Genomic DNA, 25717 nt, shown 5'->3' with positions numbered 1-25717 from the left:
TTTTTAAGTACTTTCTATACAATTTCTTTGGATGGTATTATCTAAATAAATAAACTCTATATTAATAAAAAAATTCAATATTGTTTATAACCTGACACTCTATTAAACTAATCGATTAAACTTTAGGGTAACATAGAGACAAGACTGAACTGTCAAAAACCTAACTCCTGAAACAACAAAATACATGTTAGTAAATTAATTTTGTTGTTGAATCTGAACATATGAATTTTTGTATTTTTGTTTGACGAAGTGTCTCCCCTCTATGTTTATTTCTCTATGTATTAAACTAACAAGGCTGCTTTGATACTAAGAAATTCTATATAAATTTGCACAAATCTGTTAAATATTTAAACGTATTTTCAAAATATATAAATTAATTTAATATTTTCTTAATTTTTTTCCAGTACGTCGTACTCTTAAGAACGGTTTAACCGAGGAGGAAAAACTACAAGTAGCAGCTTTAATAAAAACCTATTAAGAATTCAAATTGAAAAGAAAATTGACTGATTTATTAAATTTTGCTTAATAATTATTAAAAACTTTGATGCTAAATTAACAGCAGACTGAATATGGAAAATTAAAAAAAAAGCAAAAACCAACCACAATTTAAAGACGATCTCAAGATTAAAAGGATTTAAATACTATAAATTAAGGACAAAATAGTTTCAAAACGAAAAGGTGGTTACAGGAATTGAAAAAGTAAACTCACTACTACATACAAGAAAACAATAACCAGTTAGAAAATATTTATTTTAATTGAAATGGTTTAGGTATTAAAACATACAAAAAAAACGATTAAAATTGAAAAATTTTAAATACAACGATTTTTATTGAGTAGAAAAAAAAACTATTAAATTTCATTATGTATAAATATGGAAACAGTGAAAAAAACATTTTTAGTATGTATTTTATATTTTAATTATTTAATAATTATTCCTAATGAGATTTTTTTTAATGAATTTTTATGTTTTGTTTTCTTTTTTTTTAATAATTTCATACATTTTGTTTTTAAGTATTTTAATCGATAAGTTAGTAATTTTGTTAAAAATTTTAATTATAAAAAATAAGAAATTATATTTATACATATATATTTTAATTGTTATTGCAGCTTTTTAGTTTTGTTGTTTTTTTAACATTATAAATAAATTTTTTATTTTATTTTTCATTTCTTAAACCAAAAATATATAAAAAAAATTATCGTAAAAAACAAATCTTATTTATAATTATAAAAATAAACAAATTATAATTTATTTTTAAATTTATATATAAATATAATGTATATTAAATTAAAAAAACTATACATACTACTCTATAGAAATTATAAAAAAATTTCAATAATTTAACGAAATCTTATAATTATTTAAATAAATAAATATAAAAATTATTACATAATAAAGTATTTTATTTGATAGTTACTTGTTTAGGTGATTCTAGAAGCCATTTGTACAAGGTTGTTGAACATAATCCAAGCAAAAACCTCGATTATCGATATCGGTGGGTGCCTCAATGCCATCGGTATGAAAATATAAACGAAATGGTCGTACACTACCTGTAATTAGTAAAAACAAAAGTAAATAAAACAAGTAAAAGAGCTATATTCGGCTGTGCCGAATCTTATATACCCTTCACCAAATTATACTTAAAAATACAAATTTTAAATATTTTTAGGTTAAATAATTTTTTTTTTTGTTTTATTTTTCAAAGTGGTTTTTTTCATTTTTTGGATAAATTTTTTTTCGAATTGTTATTTTAATTTTTTTTGGTGAAAAAAATGACTTAGTAATCCAGATATAGGTAAAAAATCGACGTTGTCCTGGTTTTTTCCTCATATCCCAGCCATTTGTGGACCAAAACTTCTCGAAAGCATGTCTGACAGAATTATTGACGATTTGGATCCCGAAGATATCTTGGGTCTTCAGAAAATTGATTTCAACAGACAGAAAGACAGACAGACAAACGGATATGGCTTTATCGAATCCGCTCTCTATAAGGATCCAGAATATATATACTTTATAGGGTCGGAAAATTATATTGTGGAAATTACAAACGGATTGACAAACTTATATATACCCTTCTCACGAAGGTGAAGGGTATAATAATTTATAGCAGTTCTTGTTAAATTCTTGTGTGTGTCTTCACTAAATCTAAACAAATTCAATAATCGAGTAATAATACCCCACGATAGTTATCGCCATAAGTTGTTATTGAAAATTATTAAATACCTAAAGAAAGTACTAAATTTCTCAATTCTTGATTTTGCTAATATTCACTAGCAAATACACTAACCAAATTGATCAATTTGTGTCTTTGCTACATGCACTATCAAATACACCAACCAATTAGTGCCAAATGATTAACACCCCCAAAAATGCTTATTGTTTATTATTGTTGATGGACAACAGCTGAAGTAATCGATTTGATGGTTTTTATTCAGAGAAAATTCGTTAAATAAATTAGGAATAATCTAGAGTTGGGTTGTTCATGAACGAACAAGTTCAATTGAACAATACAGTCAAATGAACAATGAGAAGTTGTTCAATCATCTGGTTCTTTATTGTTCTTTTTATTCACTTTATTCTTTTTGGTCGTCTGACATTACTGTAGATGTTTGAAGCCTATATTTTGAAAACGCGTCTCAATGGAATTTATGTTGTTTAAATTTCATATAATTCCTTCTTCTTTACTTTATTATTAAAATCATGTTATAATATGCCAAATTCTTTTTTCAAAAGTGACCTGTTCGTTTTGTTCACTGCAAAAACATTAAGCGAGCAATTGTTCATTCACTTAGTTCAGTCAAACATCACAGTATAGAAGTGAACAACTGAACAAAAAGAACGAACTTGTTCATTTATTTGTTCTGAACAAAAGCGACCAATCAGTAAAAAGAACTATTATGCCCAACTCTAGAATAATCAGTCTTATCATGTAAGGCGTAGTCGTTGTACGACAACGACAGTTTCGTACTAGATTAATGAAACAGGTTGAATAATTTCTTTAATCTAGTACGAAACTGTCTTTGTCGTAAAACGACTACGAGTTACATGATAAGGCTGAATAAAAAAACTGCATATATAAATTAAAATATACAATGAATCTCACCAAAGAGCTCCGAAATAACGTTTTTTTCACCTTGGGTCTTCCTATTTCGACCATATTCAGTCTACATATAACCTTTTAGTTCTTTATACATTAGTATTCCTTTAAATTTTGAAAAATCGCAATTTTATTCACGACTTAATTTTATACCAAGAAAATTGATGTAGGATTTGTTTGATTTAGAACGTATTTATCCTCTATAATAAAAAAAGTTTGTTTTCAAAACATACAATTTGGGTCAAACGACATTATATTCTAGTTTCGTAGCAATAGTCTTTTAAATGAAAAGATACGATTTTAGAACCTTTCCAGGATATAATATTCTTTTATATTAGCATTAGCAAAATATATTGCAGCCTAATACAACCTAATGGGCGAACTATAACGAAATTATCCCATAAAAAATATCCAACAAATAGCATTTTCTCAATATTAATTTGAATTTCTTTATTTCAAAGGCTTAATACTGATCTTCTTCAAATATATGCTAACTGCCATTTCCAAATATAAATCTGTAATTTTCGTTTTTAAAACCAGGTATGTCCAACATATATTTTACACAGCTGCAGTTTGGGAATTTCAAAAGAAAAAATTTCCCTTTAAAGATTAATACTGTTTGTTTCCCTTGCAAATGTGCAAAGCAATTAAAGCTCCACATATAACTTAGGTACGCAGAAAACTACCTAAGTACTTACTACCAGCTGACCTTTGTAGCAGCAGGTAGTTCGAGATTAGTAGAAACATTTTCAGGGTTTGTTCTTAAGGTTAAAAATTTCAACTCAACATCAGTGTGTTACAAACACTCAACAAGGATGCATCATGTTTCTTAACTGAATCACTTTAAAAATGCCAAGATGTTTGCGTGATTCTGAAAGGAAGCTGAATTCAAAGAAAATTGGAATCACTGCAAAATTAACAAATACACACCACATAAACTGGGACAATTCATCTGAAGTTGCGACACCAAGGATATCTACAAGACTATGATTTAACAGGTTTTTAAAAGAATTAAGTCTGTTGTTTAACATGACTGGAAAGGAATATCAAAAAAACTGCCGAGTTACAACACAGTATTTGTCTCTGAGCTCATGGAGACAATGAAATTAAAATTCACATGGAGTAGCAGTGATTTACTGGTTTCACGTATTTAAAGCAAATTAACATTGTTGAACCACAATTATATGAAGATAGGAAATATACTTCTTGCTTCCAGAATGTTTATCTAGAGGAAAGAAGTCTGATGTTGAAATCATGAACGGTGAGAAAAAGACAATAGTCTTCCATTTCAATCTCAAGAGGATTTCTCACAGAGAGGCACTTAAAAATATTAAGTGCCTAAAACGTTTTATGATTGCAAGGCAATTTTTGAAAGTGTAGAGTGAAAATTAAAAAAAAATATAATAATGAAAAAATCATGTAAGTACTGATTACAAATTATAAACCGATTTAAAAAATTTATCTTCCAGGAACAATTTTAAAGAGCCACAGCCAAGGAAAAACAAGAAGAGATTAAAATAGTAATATGGAAGCATGCTGAACTAAAAGGAAAAATAAATCACTTTGGAATTAATACAAATGTTTATTGAAATACTGATCTGGAATCTCAAAGCAATACAAGTTCACGCGAATTTCTGACAGAGATGTCTTTAAAAATCTCTAAGTGCGTGAAAAGGTACCCAAGTAGGCTTAATAAGCCATTTTTGGAAGTTGTGATGTGAAAATTGAAAAGATATAAAGGTAAAACAACAAAAATATGTACGTAACGAATAATCTAAGATCTAATTTAGATCAAGATATACGTTGGTAGTATCTTAAAAATCATTAAGTGCGTGAAACGGTGTTAAAGTAGGTTTGATAGATAATTTTTGAAATTTGTGTTGTTAAAAATCAAAGAAATAAAGAATGTTACATGTAAGTATTGGTTACATACATATTTCAAATCTATTTTAAAAATTGATCTTCAAAAAAATATTTTAGCGTGCCACAGCTTAGAAGAAAAGCAAATGGAAAAAAATTTTGATGTACTTGGTGAAATTGAAATCGCAACGAGGGATAGAAGTAAAAGGAAAAATAAACCAAATTTAAATAAATACCAACGTTTCTTAAAATATCAATCTTGATTGTCGAAGCAATAGTCTTCAAGTTCAAGAGGACTTCTGAGGGAGATGTCTTTAAAAATCTCTAAGTGCGTGATTGCAAGGCAATTTTTGAAAGTGTAGAGTGAAAATTAAAAAAAAATAATAATAATAATGAAAAAAATCATGTAAGTACTGGTTACAACTTATCAACCGATTTAAAAAATGTATCTTCCAGGACCAATTTTATAGCGCCACAACCAAGGAGAAAACAAGAAGAAATAGAAATAATAATATGGGATGAAAGCATGCATGAACTTGAAGGAAAAATAAATCACAATGGAATTAATACAAATGTTTATTGAAATACTGATATGGAATCTTAAAGTAATACAAGATCAAACGGATTAAAATTAGAAACGGTACCAAATTAGGCTTAATAGCCAATTTTTGGAAGTTGTGATGTGAAAATAAAAATTATCTATAAAAGTGAAAATTAACCCAAAAAATTACCAAAATACATACACTGATGGACAAAAGTCACCGCCATTTCCCTTTGGAATGTTTAAAGGACTACCACGTTATAAATATAATTGAAACACAAAATTTTGTCCACCAGTGTATGTAACAAATTAATATAATTGGTTACATATGTATTTTCAACTGATTTAACAAATCTATCTTCAAAGGAACAGTTTAGAGCGCCAGATCCAATAAGTAAATTGATTTAAAAAGCATTTAGAGGTACTTGGAGATATGGAAGTAGCAACGAGGAATGGAAATATACTGAATCCGAAGAAAAATAAAACACATTGGAATAAATACAAAATGTTTTTTTTGAAATATCGAAGCAAAAGTCTTCCAGTTCAAGTTCAACCGGATTTCTGACAGAGATATCTTTAAACATATCTAAGTGCGTGAAACGGTACAAAAGTATGATTGCGAGTATATTTATGAAAGTTTTGGTGTGAAAATTAAAAAAATAAAATAATAGCTAACTGAACATGAACTATATTACATGTTAGATAATCGAATAGAAAAGGATATTGGTGTACTTGGAAAAATCGAAAGTATTTGGACTAAACATAATGCTGAACTCCAAGGAAAATTTAAACGCAATGGAATAAATACAACAGTTTCTTCAAATATCGATGTGAAATACCGAAACAATAATCATCCATTTCCAGTTCAAACGGATTGACAGAGATGTGTTTAAAAATCTTTAAGTGCGTGAAACGGTCGGTAGCAAAGTATATTCTTAAAAGTTATGATGTGAAAATTGAACAAATATAAAAGATATAAAATGTTAAACAACTAACAAAACTAAAAATTGTACTACTTAAGTACATGTAAGTATTGGTTACATATTTCAAATTGATTTAACAAATGTTTCATCAATCAGATGATGGTTTCATATTTATGTTTTCAAAACTTTTTCTAAAGAAAACATTTACTTTTGCAGATATTCAAGATGTCTGGCTCTTACTTAACATTGAACTGGTGTTAGATTTCTACGCTACAGTAAATTAAACTGAAATAACTTTTTCCCAGAGTTTAAGTTAATTTCACAACAACTTTTGGAATGTAGTGGGGAATGAACTGTTCTTCTCCAGTTTCATCAATCAAAGCAAACGTTTTCTAAAGAAATCATTTGCTTTTGCAGGTATTCAGATTGTCTGGCTCTTAATTAACATTGGAATGACATAAGGAGTCTAAGCTACAAGAAATTAAAGACTGGAATAACTCTGTCCTTGAGTTAAAATTGATTTTAAAACGTCTTCTGGAGTGTAAAATGTTGGATATAGAAGTATTTATTTCAGTACTGGGGAATGAACTGTTCTTCCCCAATTGCAACAATCGGATTTGATGTTGGATTCACAGAAAAATTAGATATAAATGTTCACTACTATTTAGAAACATTCAAAGACTTGGATTTTTGATACTTCATTAGCAAAGAAGCATCAATCGAAACACATTTTGGATTTTAATTTACTGAGAATATTTCATAGATATATTACTTCAGAAGTTGACAAGGATGCAAGGGATGAAAGTAGCTGAACTCAAAGGAAAAATAAACTAAATTAGAATAAATACGAAGGATTCTTTAAATATCGACTTAAATATTGTCGGATTGTTTATTCAAATGTGTATTTAAACATGTTTAAGTGCGTGAAACGGTAGTAGTATTATTGCTACACAATTTTTGAACAGTCTGTAGTAAAATTTGAAAAAAAAAAAAATATAGTGATAAGTGAAAATAACAATAAAAAAACTAAATAATAATTACAGTACATGTAAGTATTGGTTACATATTTCAAATCGATTTAACAAATGTTTCATCAATTTGTTTTTTCTAAAACAACCATTAACTTTTTGAGATAATCAGAATGCTTGGCTCTTAATTAAAATTGGAATGATTTTAGGAGTCTATAGGAAATGAATCAATGGCATAATTCAGTGTTTGAGTTAAAATTGATTTCACAGTCTCTTCTGCAGTGTTGAATGCTTCATTTATAATTCTTTGTAAAACTTTTCCTAAAAAAATCCATTTCGTTTTCAGATCAGATATTCAGGATGTTTAGCTATTAAAGCAGCTAAACAACCTGGATATTGGATTCAATGATAAATTGATTGAGGATTTATAGGAATGGAATACAATTTATGATTTTCAGCATGTTTCACAGAGAAATTACTGCATAGCAATAGTCTATCTCTCTTGTTCCAAAGAATATATATGCATTGATTAACATGATCAATCGGATTTATATTCAGAGATATCTTTAAAAGTCTTTAAGTATGCAAAACGGTAGCAAATTATGTTTGATGGTAAAGTTTTGACAGTGATAATTGAAAACAATATATGTGAAAGTGATACAAAATAAAAATACTAACGAAAAACTAAATAAGAATATGTAAGTAATGGCTGTATATTTCCAAGCGATCTAACAAATCTTAACATTTTATAGTCTACAATCGAAGAGGAAAATTTTCGAGTAAAAATACAAACCACAACATGCAACATCCAATAATTTGTTGCAATCCTAAGACGTCTTTAGTATCCAGAATTACGTTAATGATAATGGTCTAATACAGCTAAAGCTCTAGGTAATCGTTTCAACTCCAAGATAAATAGTTTATATATGAAGAGTCTACTTTCTACATTAAACAACATGATTCTACTGTATTCATCACAATCTTTTGAAAAATAATGGAGCAGCTCTGTAAAAAGGCCAGTGAAAACTCAAATATCAAACAATTTATGACGAAGAAAAAAATATTCTGTATACTATTTAATAATACCTAATAATAATAATAATAAAAATTTACTTAAATAAATGATCAATCAATGCATTTAAGATTTAAAAAAGTTGTTGCATTTTATTCTTCATGTTAACCTTCAGTAGCTTCGAATGAAGAGATAGTTATTAGATCGTTTCCAGCATATAATGTTATTTTATATTAGTATTATAATAAAATATATTGTAGCCTAATACAATTTGAGGGTCGAACTATGATGAAGTTATCCTCTGAAAAATGTCCGCCAAAATGCATTTTCTCAATATTAATTTGGATTTATTTATTTCAAAGGCTTAATACTGATCCTCTTCAAATATATGCTAATTGCCATATCCAAATATAAATCTGTAATTTTCGTTATTAAAACCAGGTATGTCCAACATATATTTTACACAGCTGCAGTTTGGGAATTTCAACAGCAAATATTTCCCTTTAAAGATTAATACTGTTTATTTCCCTTTAAAATGTACAAAGCAATTAAAGGGCCATATAAAATTTAGGTAAACAGCCCACTACCTAAGTACTAACTACAGCTGACCTTGTTAGCAACAGGTAGTTCGAGATTAGTAGAAACATTTTCAGGGTAGGTTCTTAAGGTTAAATTCTTAACTCAACATCAGTGTGTTACAAACACTCAACAAGGATGCATCACGCGTGATACTGAAAGGAAGATGAAATTTGAGGAAGGTAAAATTGGAACCACTGAAAAATTAACAACAACAGATAAAACACTGCAAAGAAACTAGGACACATCAGTTCATTTGAAGTTGCGACACCAAAGAATTAAGTCTGCAGTTTAACTTTAAAAAGGAAAGGCCAAAATATACATGACTGGAAAGGAATATCAAACAACTGCCGAGTCTCTGAGCTCAAGGAGACCATTTAAATTAATCTGGAGTAAGATACCAACGTATCTTAAAGATCATTAGTGCGTGCAACTGTGGCAAAGTAGGCCTGATATATATTTTTTAAAGTTGTGTTGTTAAAATTCAAAGTAATAAAGAATATTGCATGTAATGGTTACATAAATATTTCAACCTATTTTAAAAATTGATCTTCAAAACAACATTTTAGATCGCCACACCTTAGAAGAAAAACTATTGGAAAAGAATATTGATGTACTTTGTGAAATTGCAACGGGGTATAGAAATAATTATGCTGGAATCAAAGGAAAAATAAACCAAATTTAAATAAATACCAACGTTTCTTAAAAGATCAACCTGGAATATCAAAGCAATAGTCTTCCGTCTCAAGTTCAAGAGAGTTTCAGATGCAGATGTCTTCAAAAATCCTTAAGTCCATAAGTGAAATGCTAATAAAGTATAATTTTTGAAAGTGTAGAGTGAAAATAAAAAATAATGAAAAAATCATGTAAGTACTGGCTACAAATTATCCATCGATTTAAAAAATTTATCTTCCAGGAACAATTTTAAAGAACCACAGCCAAGGAGAAACAAGATGAGATGGAAATTGTAATATCTGATGGAAGCATGCCGAACTTAAAGGAAAAATAAATCACATTGGAATTAATACAAATGTTTATTGAAATACTGATCTGGAATCTCAAAGCAATACAAGTTCATGCGAATTTCTGACAGGGATTTCTTTAAAACTCTCTAAGTGCGTGAAACAGAACACAATTTTTGCAAGTTGTGATGTATAAAAATATATAAAGTGAAAACTAGTTAATAATTGGTTACATATATATTATCAACAGATTTAACAAACTTATCTTCAAGGGAAAAATTTAGGGCTCCAGATCCAAGGAGTTAACCGATTTAAAAAGCATTTAAAGGTACTTGGAGATATGAAAATAGCAACGAGGAATGGAAATAAGCTGAATCCGAAGAAAAATATCTAAGCAATAGTCTTCAAGTTTAAGAGGATTTCTGACAGAGATGTCTTTAAAAATCTCTAAGTGCGTGATTGCAAGGCAATTTTTTAAAGTGTAGAGTGAAAATTAAAAAAAAATAATAATAATGAAAAAAATCATGTATGTAAGTACTGGTTACAACTTATCAACCGATTTAAAAAATGTATCTTCCAGGAACAATTTTATATCGCCACAACCAAGGAGAAAACAAGAAGGGATGAAAGCATGCATGAACTTGAAGGAAAAATAAATCACAATGGAATTAATACAAATGTTTATTGAAATACTGATATGGAATCTTAAAGTCATACAAGATCAAACCGATTTTTGACAGAGATGTTATTAAAACTCATTAAGTGCGTAACGCGGTACCCAAGCAGGTTTAATAGCCAATTTTTGGATTTTGTGATGTGAAAATTGAAAAGATATATAAAAGTGAAAACTAACCTAAATAAGCATAAAAATATATATGTAACAAATTACTACAATTGGTTACATATGTATTTTCAACCGATTTAACAAATTTATCTTCAAGGGAACAAGTAGAAGATCCAGGATTAAACCGATTTAAAAAGCATTTAGAGGTACTTGGAGATATGGAAATAGCAACGAGGAATAAAAATAAGCTGAATCCGAAGAAAAATACAATTTTCTTTTTTAAATATCGAAGCAATAGTCTTCAAATTTAAGAGGATTTCTGACGGAGATGTCTTTAGAAATCTCTAAGTGCGTGATTGCAAGGCAATTTTTGAAAGCGTAGAGTGAAAATTAAAAATAATAATAATTAAAAATTCATATAAATACTCGTTACAAATTATCCACCGAATTAAAAAATGTATCTTCCAGGAACAATTTTAAAGCGCCACAACCAAGGAGAAAACAAGAAGAAATGGAAATAGTAATATCTGATGGAATCATGCTGAACTTAAAGAAAAATAAATCACATTGGAATTAATACAAAAGTTTATTGAAATACTGATCTGGAATCTCAAAGTGATACAAGATCAAGCGGATTTCTGACAGAGATGTCATTAAAACTCATTAAGTGCGTGAAACGGTACCCAAGTAGGCTTAATAGCCAATTTTTGGAAGTTGTGATGTGGAAATAAAAAAATATATAAAAGTGAAAATTAAACCAAAAAACCACAAAAATATATATGTAACAAATTAATATAATTGGTTACATATGTATTTTCAACCGATTTAACAAATTTATCTTCAAAGGAACAATTTAAATCGCCAGATCCAAGGAATAAACTGATTTAAAAAGCATTTAGAGGTACTTGGAGATATGGAAGTAGCAACGAGGAATGGAAATATGCTGAAACTGAAGAAAAATAAGACACATTGGAATAAAAACAAAATGTTTTTTTTAAATATCGAAGCAAAAGTCTTCCAGTTCAAGTTCAACCGGATTTCTGACAGAGATATCTTTAAACATCTCTAAGTGAGTGAAACGGTACAAAAGTATGATTGCGAGTATATTTTTGAAAGTTATGGTGTGAAAATTAAAAAAATTAAATAAAAGCTATACAAAAATCTGAATAAAAACTATATTACATGCAAGATAATCGAATAAAAAAGGATATTGGTGTACTTGGAAAAATCGAAAGTATTTGGACTAAACATAATGCTGAACTCCAAGGAAAATTTAAACGCAATGGAATAAATACAACAGTTTCTTCAAATATCGATGTGAAATATTGAAACAGTTTCAGTTCAAATGGATTGACAGAGATGTCTTTAAAAATATTTAAGTGCCACACGGTACCAAGGTATATTTTTAAAAGTTATGATGTGAAAATTTAAAAAATATAAAAAGTTAAATAACTATCAAAACTAAAAATTATATTAAGTACATGTAAGTAGGTATTGGTTACATATTTCAAATCGATTTAACAAATGTTTCATCAATCAGATGATGGTTTCATATTTTTGTTTGCAAAACTTTTTCTAAAGAAAACATTTACTTTTGCAAATATTCGGGATGTCTGGCTTTTACTTAACATTGGACTGATGTTAGATTTCTACGCGACAGTAAATTAAACTGAAATAACTTATTCCCTGAGTTTAAGTTAATTTCACAACTTCTTTTGGAATGTAGGATTAGTAGTAGTGGGGAATGAACTGTTCTTCTCCAGTTTCATCAATTAAAGCAAAAGTTTTCTAAAGAAATCATTTGCTTTTGCAGGTATTAAGGATGTCTGGCTCTTAATTAACATTGGAATGACATTAGGAGTCCAAACAATAGGAAATTAAAGATTGGAATAACTCTGTCCTTGAGTTAAAATTGATTTTACAACGTCTTCTGGAGTGTAAAATATTGGATATAGGAGTATTTATTTCAGTACTGGGGAATGAAATGTTCTTCCCCAATTGCATCAAACGGATTTGATGTTGGATTCACAGAAAAATTGGATATAAATGTTCACTACTATTTAATAAAATTCAAGACTATGAACTTTGGATTATTTATTAGCAAAGAAGCATATATTCTCAGTAAATTAAAATCCAAAACGTGTTCCGATTACGTTTTGGATTTTAATTTACTGAGAATATTTCATAGAAATATTACTTCAGAAGTTGACAAGGATGCATGGGATAACAGTAGCTGAACTCAAAGGAAAAATAAACCAAATTAGAATAAATACAAAGGATTCATTAAATATCGATTTAAATATTGTCGAAGCAATAGTTTTCCATCCAAAGTTCAAGCGGATTGTTTATTCAAATATGTTTTTAAATATCTTTAAGTGCGTGAAACGGTAAAAGACAATTTTTGAAAGTTTTGTTGCAAAAGTTGAAAAAAGCTATATAAAAGTGAAAAGAAGTGAAAATAACAATCAAAAAAACTAAATAATAATGACAGTACATGTAAGTATTGGTTACATATTTCAAATCAATTTAACAAATGTTTCATCAATTTCTTAATGATGGTTTCATATTTTAGTTTAAACAATTTTTTCTAAAACAACCATTAACTTTTTCAGACAATCAGAATGCCTGGCTCTTAATTAACATTGGACTGATGTTATATGTCTTTGCTACAGTAAATTAAACTATGGAATAACTCATTCCTTGAGTTTAAATTGATTTCACAATATATTTTGGAGTATAGTATTAGTAGTGGGGAATGGACTGTTCTTCCCCAGTTTCATCAATCAGATGATGGTTTAATTTTACTTGTTTTACAAAATGTTCTCTAAAGAAATCATTTACTTTTGCAGGTATTCAGGATGTCTGGCTCTTAATTAACATTGGAATGACATTAGGAGTCCAAAAAATGGGAAATTAAAGGCTGGCATAACTCTGACCTTGAGTTAAAATGGATTTTGCAACAAACTTATTTCAGTACTGGGGAATGAACTGTTCTTCTCCAGTTAACTCAATCGTATTATGGTTTCATTTAATTTGTTTTACAAAACCTGGCTACTAAAATAGTTTGATGTTGGATTCACAGTAAAATTTTATGAATTGTTCACTAGGAAGTATTGAGGAATATTGACTGTGTGAGATTGTAAGCTCCAAAAAGACTATATAAAATTCTGATTCTTCAGAAGCAAGCGAGCATGGTTGGATGTCAGGAGGTGAAGAATATCCAGGATGTTTCACAGAGAAATTTCTTTAAGAGTTAATCTTGACAAGGATACCAGTTAATACAGTTAATCCTGAGAGGGCATCGCGACATTCGTCTCGTTTCAAAGCAATAGTCTTTCATCGCCAATTCCAAAAAATCTGTAATATAAGCGGATTTCTGACAGAGATGTCTTTAAAAATCTTTAAGTGCGTGAAACGGTAGCAAAATATTTTTATACTGTGGATATTAAAAAATTTAGCAAATAAACTTAAAAATAATTATATCACCTGTAAGTATTGGTTACATATTTACAGATTCAACAAATGGGCCTTAAACATCCCAGAGGTAGACACCCAGCTTAGTGGTCAACTGATCATAGAAAAATTTCTGATCTAATAGACCTAGAAATATTAGTCGAAATACAATATCCACAGAAATATATTATGATCTATCTTTTGAACATTCTCCTGCAATTGTTTTTATTGCGAGAGACCAAACATCCCAAGATTTCCTAAGGAAATTTTGTATTTTTATACAAATTGGCTAAAATATAGGAAATATATCAGCAGTCATATCCACATAAATTTTAATTTACAGTGTGAGGAAGATTTAGATAAAAACGTCAACGACTTCAAGTCATTGATTTCGGCTCTGGGACACTCTGGATGCCAAATCTCTTCAAAACCAACTGAAAGACTTTTTCATGAAAAGAGAAGACATATTAGATAACAGATCTTCTGCTGCAATACGAAAACTGAAAAAAACCCTTCATTTAGAAGAGGATCGCATAAACGAAAAATATATGAAAAGAGGAAATTTCCCATCTGTCACACTCAGCAATGTTAATATACCGCAGTCTGATTATGTCACATACCTTGGTATTCATTTAGATGGACGGCTTATTTGGTGCCGTCACATAGAAAACAAGAGACTTCACATGAAGTTAAATGTCTCTAGCTTTCATTGGTTAATAAGACGAGCCCTTATCGCCGAATTATAGTAAGCGACAAAACACAAATTTTACAGGAGAAGGTTTTTTCGATTATTTTGAAATTTATACATAAAATTAAAAATGTTATGATGCGATATAATATAATTTCGTTCAAGCTATTTGCCTATTTCTCAAAAATATTTATAACTTTTAACAATTAAAAATTCATGGAATACTTTATTGAAAAATATGACAAAAAATGTTTTTTATTGAATTTTTGCATAGATACAAATTTTTCGAACTGAAATAAAATTGTTATTTATGAATAGTTTTTAATTAAATTTCACAGTTATGTAAAATTTTCTATTCAAAATGGAAAAATAAAAACGAATTTTTAAATTTATTATCAGCAATCCCGTAATTCCCAAAAAATTCTTGAAAAATGCTAAAAATGGAATTATTAGTATTTTGGCTATAATATCCATACCAGGGTCTGAGTTATCGGAACCGTTTACAAAATAATTAAAAGCATATTGGGCCATCTAAAATCGGTTACTATATTTTGATATCGAATATGCGATTTGAGAATTTTTGCCCTAAATTTTAATTTTACATAAAAAAATAGGTGAATTTTGAATGGACCTGGTCCCCTCGGTAAGAAAATTTTTTAATTTTTTTTCAATTAAAATATTTTATGAAAACTTAGCTTTCAGAAAGTATAAATTCCTTATACATCCTCTTAGAATTTTTTTGCGATAACTTAAAAAGAAAAAAAAGTTCTTTTTTCCCAAAAAATTAGCGATAAATCGGCTTTTTAAATTTTTTTAAATTAAAATGCATATAACTTTGGACTTAGGCATTATTTTTAAACACTTCTTTTTCTATTTGACACATACATATGTTGTTAGTCTAATGAAGGAAAACTGGAGAAAATCGGAAAATATTTGGATACGCTGTTATCAAAATACTGGATTATGCTGGGTAAAACTGTTGAAAATTTAATTTTCAAATGCGAATATATCCTAAGCTATATAAGGCGCTCGATGAAAAGATTCTATATCTCTAATTTTTTTGAAATCGGAACAAAAACGAATAAATAGGATCGTTTTAAAAATGTAACATACCCGAGGTGTCCTACTTTGAGGACCCTTGGTCGCGCCCCTGGTGGGCCCATGAGGTACACATTCAGAACTTAAACTCAACAGCACTTCTTCTTTGCGCGTGTGAAATTTCATTTAAACGAATCTAATCATTTAGAAGTTACAGATTTATTTCCCTCTTTTTTTTTCTATACCACTGTGTGTCGCTTACGATAAAATTCGTTTAGTGTAAAATGTAAACATTGACTTACGATAAAATCTTACCCCCTATAATTTTTAAGTTATTAACAATTTTGATATTCTGAGAACGCTAAAACATGAGTCGGTCCATAAAATTTTAATTTTTGCAATAAAAAAAATTTTGAAAATGTCGCTTACGATAATTTGACGCTAAGGGCTCGAAGTGATCAATCAAAATTAAGCCTTGAATATAAAGTCAACATGTATAAGACCATTTGGAAGTATGATATTCAATTATGGGGAATGGCTATCTAGGAATGATCTTATACAGAGAACCCAATCTCAAATTCTTAGCTCCCGTCACCATGGTATATAGGAAATTAAAACATCCACAGGGACTTGCAAGTGCCATTAGTAAAGGAAGAGTTTAAGAAAGTCCGAGAAAAATATATTGCAAAATTGCCAAACCTTGCAAGACTACTTGTGCAGAGCCAAACCCGATCAAGGCTCCGTAGAGAAGGTCTACCACACCGCTAAGATGAGTGCTATTTGTCCATGAAGGCTCTCTTTTTAGAGAGCAACTAGTTATAATTTTAGTTAGGCCTATAAAAGGCAGATTCAGTAAATAAATAAAGTGTTAAAAAATAAACGTGTGTATTTTAATTTTGACAGATTTTGGTTGGTAGCCTTCTGTAGTCCATGTGTTTAAAGCATCAGCCAGAAAAATCTGAATCATATAAGATTCGGGTATATGTATAAGATTAGATTATATTTAATTCTAACTTTGGTTTTGAACACAATCTTAGTTAATTTCACTACATGAGGATCACCTCTATTAAAAACTTCATTACAAATTTCATAAAATTAAACCTAAATCTTTTCCAACCAATACACTGTTGTTCCAAATCAAAATCTAGGTGGACAAAATTATTTGGCGATCTTTTTATATAGAATTGGTATCTCCGATTCCAATTTTTTTTAAGTTACAGTAGGGTCTAGATATATAAAAATCAATAATAAAAAAAATATTTCTAAAAATTCCATTCCGTAAAAATTAAAAAAAGTATTTCGGCGGGTGCTGGCGGCTACAATTTTTTTACAAAGACATTCCCCAGAAGTTTCTTTAAATGATGTATATAGTCACTGGACGGGCTTCGACGGTCTTTTTTTTTGGCAAGCTATATAACATTCTTAGAAAAAAAAATATCAGTATATTTGAGACCCAAGTTTAAAGGACTATAACAGGAAAATGGAGAGGCCCATAAATATAAGACATACATTTAATAAAAGCCTATATCAATGTTTATCTATGTTTTGAAGTATGAATTTCTATATGGTAAAACCATTGAGATATGTATATCTAATTTAGTAAAGCAGTAAAATATTAAAAAAAATTAACGAAAATATGATTCAAAATTTGTTGAACTTCTGGCGCTTCAGTCGAGAAAACGAAATGTCCAATTGAAAAACCCATTTGTATTGGAGGAGAGCAGATTGTCAGCTTCCGTAAAAAACTTAGTTTTTCCAAATTCTGAAGATGCCGATTTTCATAATTTTGTCCACCTAGATTTTGATTTGGAACCACAGTGCAATAGTTAGTCAACTATATTAAACTACTACTTACTTTGTACAGTTTTCTGCACCATTCCGACTTCGGCACTGAACGTACCACCACAAACACGATCTTCACAAGCACTTAATGGTGGTATACGATCGGCCGAGCGCATACAACCAATCAAAAGCCAATCTTGTATACAAGTATTTTGTGTTACTTGTGTGCCACCACCAACCATTGTACCCACCGGATTGTTGGTATTGCCCGATATGGTAAACGATCTTGAACGATTATTTTCTAAAAGTTTAACATTTTAATAATATTCCATTTTTTCTCCTTCCAATTCACACTCACCCAAATCTGGACAGGCATTGTACTGTATGCCACAAAAATTTCTCTCCGTTCTTATGCAAATACTATAGTCCTGATTTGATAGTTGTCTACCCGACACCGTATTAAAATTGAAACTACGTACACGACCACTAATACCGGTGTGATACTGGAGACAACCCTGATCGGCACGAGATATGCTGCCGCAATGTATCTGCGAGACTCGTATGCGCCAAATGCGAGGAAATGTATTGCTCGTTATGACCGAAATAACAATGGGATTACTCTGGCCCAAACCGGCATCAATGTACACTAGGAATTTTGTTGTTTATAAAAAAGAAATACATATAATTTATATTATTGAGTTTAGCTTACTATGATCTCCTGATGAGGTGCCACATATGGTGGGCACTGGACTGCTGCCAGATATTAGCAATTGATCCTGATTGCACAAATGATTTGCCGCCTCTGGTGGCGCTATAGAAAACATTTCTAAATCCAATCTATATAAAAAATATTGTTAAGTCATTCCTTAAATGTATAAGATTCAAATATTTAAATAACCCACCTAAATTGACAAATATCTGGATTTACTTTGTGCACCGTTACTTGACAACTGCCAGTGCCATCATAAGTATCCGGATGATTAGGATTTACAAAATAGGTATTATTTTCTCTTATCATTCCACCACAAGTTTGTAAAACTGCAAGATTTAAAGTGTTTTTTCGATATTGTAATATTATTTTAATTTAGACTTACAAACACAGCAGATGCCATAACCAGCTACACACTGACCAGCCGGTATACCACCACGAATGGCACAATCATTACTGGGCAAACAGTTTCCTACCTCTCCAGATGGCGCCGTACATTGAGCTGGCCCAATTGGAACTATGTTGAATATAGGAAGAACTGTGAAAGTAAACAAACATCGTATTTAAAATATGTTTCTTATATTCGATTAATAATTTTACATCATAAGTATTTCATATGTAAATAAAGATAATTCAGATTCACTCTAACAGAAGTTGTTTAACAATTGATTTATCAGAAAACAAATTGAAATCGGAAACGAAATTTTTTATAAAAATGTTTTGATAATTTGTATTTAACAGAAAGTTCCCCTGATTTCATTGCATATATTTGGTCTGGATATTGAAGAAAAATACTCTTAATGGACCCAGTTTTTCATCAGCACTGGCGACGATCTTAACACATAGTTAGAAAAAAATTTAACAACATTTCATTAAAATGACTTAAAATTGAAAAGAGATATTGCAAATCGCTAAATTGGCAACGCTGTTTAGAAGCTGTTGAGAGAATATCCGACAACAGTTCGAAAATGTATTGCCAGCATGAATACAGTAGAAAGAGCCAATATGTTCATTAATGCCGATGACCATTTATTGAGAATTGGTCATGGAAATCGGAGAAATTGTAGAGAATTTTTAAAATAAAGAAAATCTGTAATCTTATCGATCGTTATTGTTACTTTTACTGCCACAAACTGAGCGACAGATGAACATTTTTCGAATCGATTTTGATAGTCGTTAGTGATCAAATGTTTGTAAGAGATACGTTGATGCTGATATCATTTTCAAATGATCTGGTCAGTTGTGATGTCAAATCGCAAAAATGTTAAAATTCGTTTTGTTCTGGAAAATATGACTGATCACAAGCAGTTTTTTGTTGTTTGGCCTCTAGTTTATGAGCTCAAGTAAAAGGAATTGTATGACTGGGTGAATTTATAAATCCTCCGGAATGTGGTGAAATAAGGTATGTTAGACGAACAGTTGCTGGCTAAATGTTCCTCGATTTTTGAGGAATCTCTTGTTTTCTTCGACATAATCTCCTACAATCGTCTGCTATAGAAGGTGAGCCGCCAGCAAGTATGAAATTCATATGTTATTCCGGAAGTTTTGCTTTACTTCATTAAATTGAGGAAAAAAATTCCACCAAATTGCTCACCAAAGCTAATGCTGAATGTGTTCCATGGGTTTCAACGAGATGGTTTGTTCGGTTTAGAAGTAGTGATTTTGACACGGAAGTTATTTTGGCCAGGCAAAAACAGTTTGAAGACAAAGAATTGGAGGCATTACTCCATGAATATTGATGTAAAACTCAAGAAGAGATTGCAAAATCATTGGGAGCTGCTCAAGCAGCAAGAAACAGGATTCATCCAAAAGCTGGGAAATTGGCTGCCATTTTGGCTGCATACGAATTGAAACAGAGAGACCTTGAAAGACGATTTTGCATGTCCGAAATTATGCTATAAAAAGAAAAATGGATCCATTGCGATAACCCGAAGCGTAAGAGATTGTATGTGAAGCCCATGGCGGTAAGATAATGCTCTGTATTTGGTGGGAGCAAAAGGGTCATATCTATTATGAGCTGCAGAAATCTTTCCAGACCATTACAGGGAACCTGTACCGAACGCAACTGATTTGTTTAAACGAGCATTGGCCGAAAAATACCCAGAATATGCGACCAGCATGAAGCCGTGATATTAAATATTATCTGTTAAAAAGTATTTAGAATAAAGTTGTTTGGATGTTTTGCCTCACTCGCCTTATAGCCCAGACCTTGCCCCGTTCGAATTCTATTTGTTTAGATCGATCCGATATTGGCTTGATTCGTTCTTATCCTCAAAAGATGAGCAGTTCTTTTGGTTCGGAATCAATATTTTGCCAGAAAGATAGGAAAAGTTCATAGCTAACAATGGCCAATACTTTGAATAAATTTACATTGTAGAAATGTTTCAAAATAAAAGCTAAAAATTAAAAAAAAAAATCCCGCATTCTTAAGCCATACCCAAATGTTTTTTTGTTTTCGCAAAAAAACTGTTTTTGTTATGTGATCATAGATTACTCTATGCTACATCAAAAGGAGTTCTCATATAACAATTCTGTTGTATGGAAAACCATAGAGTTCAGAAATACCTACAGTTTTTCTCAATAACTTTTTTTAGCAAATGTAGTGAAATGTCGATATGCTTAATGTTTCAACTTCAAAAAATCATAAGTATGTTGTTTTGAAATTGATTTTAAAATTGTTTCTTTTCTAAAAATATACATGATTTGCCTTTCAAATAGAAGTGATTGGAAATCGGTTTTTTCCATATACATACACACAGCCTCAGAAGTTAGTATACACCAGTGAATTTTTTGATTTTTTTAAGATCATAAAAATCATTATATTCCGACAAACATTTTTTTTTTTTGAGAACCGAATCTATTATTCAACTCAATCTCCAACAAGCCAAAACATTTAAATTAGAATCGATGGATAGATTTTATGATTTCCATTATCTTAAAAAAATCAAATAATTTTTCGTGTTTACTCACTTTTGAGGCTCACTGTACATCAACAATTTGTTGGCCGATTTTTTCGATTTTAAATAGTATTCGAACCGGGTCTATAGAGGATATATTGATGTATGAATAATGTATGTTAGTTATTTGGGAGCTACGGAAAGTTGATTTTTCGACTTTTTTAGTATTTTAATACAAATGCTTGTTTTTAAATCATAGCATACAGTATTTGGCTTTAGTTGGCGATCATCCTGACTTTAAACAGCGGTAACTCTTCAATTTTCCAATTGATTTTTACAAATATTTTTCTGTTTAAAAGACAAAACTTATATCTTTCAAATAAAAGGCACAATTTTGAAAAAAAGTTTTAAAAGAAAATATTTATGATGCTTTGAAATTGTAAGTTTTAGAATACAAATCGAAATGATCGAGAAAAACTAGCCACCAAAACAGAGATGTTAAATGCATAATTTTATCGTTCACTTTTGTATCACTGTGTTATTATCCTTTTTTCTGCAGCTCCTTCACTTTAGTTGAGAAATAAGAGTGATCATAGATTTGTGTATATTATTTAATTAAGCTATTCTATGTTTATTAATTTTATTTGTTTTTTATATCAAAAAAAACTCATTGAAAAAAATGACTTGCATATTTTTCTTCACACTAAATACAACACTTAACACTAATTTACTTGTAACGTTTGTTAATTCAGTAACTTTGTAATATTTTTATTATAAATCTCGCGAAACCTTAACCTACATCTACTATCACGAGCTGAAGGCGGCACTGAGGGCATTTTCCACTTAGAGCCAAATAAAAAATCCTTCCAAGAAGTATTTTCCACTTTTGAAGCCACCACACTGAATATAAAAATTGCAATATAAATGATAGCAACATCCGATTTCCAAGAAGACAGAAACATCCTACAAAGGATATTCATATTGATAAAAAGACTATAAACACGATTGATTGTTCCGGTTTGAAGTTAACGTTAGTAGACAACGCGAAATACTGTTAAGCTGCGCTTTAAAACAATTTATTTATATGAAATGAAAATTAAAAGTTTAATGACCGAAAATGTAACAGACAAAAGCCAAAATACACTTTTGTTTTTAAAAAAATTCCAATGAAATTTTCAACAATTTTTAATTCATTTCATACATACAATGTGAGTGTTTGTATTTATGCTGCTGTGATTTCTAGTTGTTGACAATATGTGTTTGCAACAATTAGTTAAGCCAGCAATGGCAACAATTAAATGCGTGAAGAGTGTTGGCGTTTTCTCACTACATACTGGAAATTTAAACAAAAACATTTTTTGATATTGTTTTTTGTATTTTTCCCTTTTAATGGTGTGATTCTAAGTGTGACAGTAAAAAGTCATGTGAGACAAGTGTTTAGACAAGTTTTAGCATTGGTAGTGACATTTATTTTAACATTTCAAAATGTTGCTGTAACAGTTTCAAAAACTACAAATAGTCTAAACCGAAAGTCATATTTGTTTATTTTACTTCTTTTTTTTTGTTGCAAAATGCATTTGAATTATTTTGTATTTATATATCATTAAAGTTTTTATATAAAATTTTCCGTTTTATGTTTACGTTTTTTCTTGACAAAATAAATCTATGTTGACAACTTCCTGGTGCAAATAATTTGCAGAGTTTTAAATAAAATTAACACATTTGTTTAATTTTGGTGGTATTTTTATGTCGGTTTGTGTGATTTTGAACCAATGCAACCAACCATATATTTACTATAAGTCGCCAGCCAAAAATGTATGCTGTGCACAGTGTTTCGTACACATATGTTGTTTTGTAAAATGAGAAGTATTTGGCCTTAAAACTACCATAGTGAAATGCGAACTGGTCCTGTGACAAACTAACCTGTCACACTTTATATAAGAGAGAACTGTCACTTTAAAATGGTAATGTTCTAGGAGGGGGTATGACATCTTTTAGACAAACTGTAACAAGTCACGGAACTAATCTGCTCTGTTTGTATACACTTCGCCATGATTGTCAATGGAATTTTCACCATTTTCCATAAAGTATATATATTCTGGATCGTTATAGATAGCGAAGTCGATGAAAACAATTGTTTACCGTCTCGAGGTGATCCACAATTATGTATGGTTATATGTTAACAAGTGTACATAACGGCAATTTATCAGAATTTATATGTAGCTTTTTAAAAAATTAGCTGCCGCTTTTTGCCCAAACGATTTTTATTTCATTTAGATTTTCACATGTCCATTACAAGGAAAGAGATTACAACCTTTAATACTGAATTTTTAAGGAAGGCGTGGCATTTCGCCCACTTCAAATGAAAGGTAACCTATAATTGCTTTCACACATACAGAAAGACGGTATGAAAATTTCAGAAAAATCGGTCCAGCAGGATAGCCTTCATTAGGCTTCAAACAAACCCACAAAGAAATAAATTTACAAACAAACTTACACACAAACAAGTAAGAGAGCAAATTATACTTCAAAATACAAATTTTAGTATTTTTAGGTAAACAAAAATGTTTGTTTCCAAAGTTGTTTTTTTCAAAAAAAATTTTTTCGAAAATTTTTTTTTTAAATTAAAAATTTTTTTTTTGTTTTTTAATTTTTTTTTTTTGGTGAAAAAAAATTCGGTTTAAAAAATATTTTTTTCCGCTTTTGACCCATTGTAGGTTGCAAAGGTCATTGAAATATTTATCATTAGATATCCATATTGTCTATATTAATGACTTAGTAATCCAGATATAGGTAAAAAATCGAGATTGTCCTAGACTTTTCCTTATATCTCAGCCATTTGTGGACCGATTTTGCTTTTAAATATGAAACTTCTCGAAAGCATGTCTGACAGAATTATTGATGATTTGGATCCCGATGATATCTGGGGTCTTCAGAAAATTGATTTCAACAGACAGACAAACAGACAGACAGACATGGCTTAATCGACTCCGCTATCTATAAAGATTCAGAATATATCGCTGGCTTAGCATGCAAAGGCTCTAAGTCCACTTTTTTTAGAAATTCAGATTTTAATGCAGTAATGTACAATAAGTAAAAATACATTGATTACAAAGAAAAAAAATTGGAGTTATCTCGCTTTCTGTTGTTGTTTTGTAGTGATGAGCAAAAGCGCTTAGTCCAATTTATCACAATTTATTACAAGAAAAAGCTCTAAGTCCCAAGAAAAAGTTCAGTTTAACCATTTCTGTCAAATTGTTCAATGACATGTATTAAAACAAGTAAGAAAAAATGCCCAACCATTTATTTCTTTTAAAATTTAAAAAAGTAATTTTCGGAAGAGGGTCTTATTTGGGAGCTATGACTAATTATGGACCGATCGCCATCAAAATTATTTGCGTTGAATTTTATGTGTATACCAACATTTTTAAGAGATTTATGCTCGTTAAAGTGATTTTTGGAGGCGGGCCCTATATGGGAGCTATGACTAATTATAGACTGATCGGCATGAAATTAGGTGACATGATTTCCATAGTATTTCCAAGTATTTCGGGAGGACATTAGTATGGGAGCTAGGGGAAATAATGGACCGATTTCAGCTAGTTTCAATAGGCTTCGTCCTTGGGCCTAAAAAAAGTGTATATACCACATTTTATCGAAATGTCTTCAAAATTAATCGACTCATAAAGTGATTCTGAGGGTGTTAGACTAATATTTTTGGGCGTTACAAAAATCTACACAAACGTATTATAGCTATGTATATTCGGCTGTGCCAAATCTTATATATCCTTCACCAAATTGTACTTTAAAATACAAATTTTAAATATTTTTAGGTATACAAAATTAAAAAAAAAAAAATTTCAAAATTTTTTTTCAAAAAATTTAAAAACTAATTTTTTTACCAAATTTTTTTTTTTCAAGTTTTTTAAATTTTTTTAAAATTATTAGTGAAAAACAAGTAGGAGAGCTATATTTGGCTGTGCCACATCTTATACATATATCCTTCTTAAAAAAGTTTTTTCCAATTTTTTTTTTAAATTTTTCGAAAATTTTTAAAAATTAAAAAAAATGTATGGCAAAAAAATTTTGATGAAAAAAAAAAATGCGGGTTAAAATATATTTTTCCTGATTTTAACCCATTGTAGGTCCAACTTACTATAGCCTTATATAAATTGTTGCAATGTTCTTTGAAATTTCTATCATTAGATACCCATATTGTCTATATTAATGACTTAGTAATCCAGATATAAAAACTAGTAATTAAGAAATGAAAGACAAGTTCTAAGAAAAAGACCTAAGTCCATAGAAAAAATACAAACTAAGCAATAGAAAAAGCTCTAAGTACAAAAAACCTTTTATCCCGGCAAATACTTATGTTATCATTTTGCTTTTACACACATCGAAAACAAAGAAAAATTCAAAAAAAAT

At 29.7% G+C, this 25717-nt stretch overlaps 2 protein-coding genes across 2 annotated transcripts in view; one reads left to right on the top strand and one right to left on the bottom strand.

Annotated features, from left to right (window-relative positions):
* The window catches only part of Fhos (Formin homology 2 domain containing), a 220134-nt gene extending 218738 nt beyond the window's left edge, over window positions 1-1396 (top strand). Inside the window, exon 24 of the mRNA XM_065505007.1 lies at window positions 405-1396. The gene's annotated coding sequence lies outside the window, so the exon portion shown is untranslated. The remainder of the gene's footprint in view (window positions 1-404) is intronic.
* Window positions 1352-22125, bottom strand: LOC135955429 (uncharacterized). The gene is made up of 7 exons (XM_065505780.1): window positions 22089-22125; window positions 18778-18930; window positions 18586-18721; window positions 18393-18520; window positions 18042-18329; window positions 17757-17984; window positions 1352-1549 (listed from the first exon to the last, which is right to left on the bottom strand). The coding sequence occupies exons 1-7, from the start codon at window positions 22123-22125 to the stop codon at window positions 1431-1433; spliced, it is 1089 nt and encodes a 362-aa protein (XP_065361852.1). The 3' UTR covers window positions 1352-1430.
* Between the last annotated feature and the right edge of the window lie 3592 nt (window positions 22126-25717).

This window comes from Calliphora vicina, chromosome 3 (assembly GCF_958450345.1).
Source record: "Calliphora vicina chromosome 3, idCalVici1.1, whole genome shotgun sequence".
Classification (NCBI taxonomy): Eukaryota; Metazoa; Arthropoda; class Insecta; order Diptera; family Calliphoridae; genus Calliphora; species Calliphora vicina.
Note: the sequence above shows the minus strand (reverse complement) of the source record. Positions and strands in the feature narration are given on the sequence as shown.

Excerpts from the sequence above, each read along its gene's own strand:
- LOC135955429 (XM_065505780.1), bottom strand. The coding sequence starts at position 22,125 with ATGCCCTCAGTGCCGCCTTCAGCTCGTGATAGTAGAT. Across the intron at positions 18,722-18,777 it reads TTATGGCATCTGCTGTGTTT|TTTTACAAACTTGTGGTGGA; the intron begins GTAAGTCTAAAT and ends TAAATCTTGCAG. Across the intron at positions 1,550-17,756 it reads GGTGCAGAAAACTGTACAAA|GTAGTGTACGACCATTTCGT; the intron begins GTAAGTAGTAGT and ends TACTAATTACAG.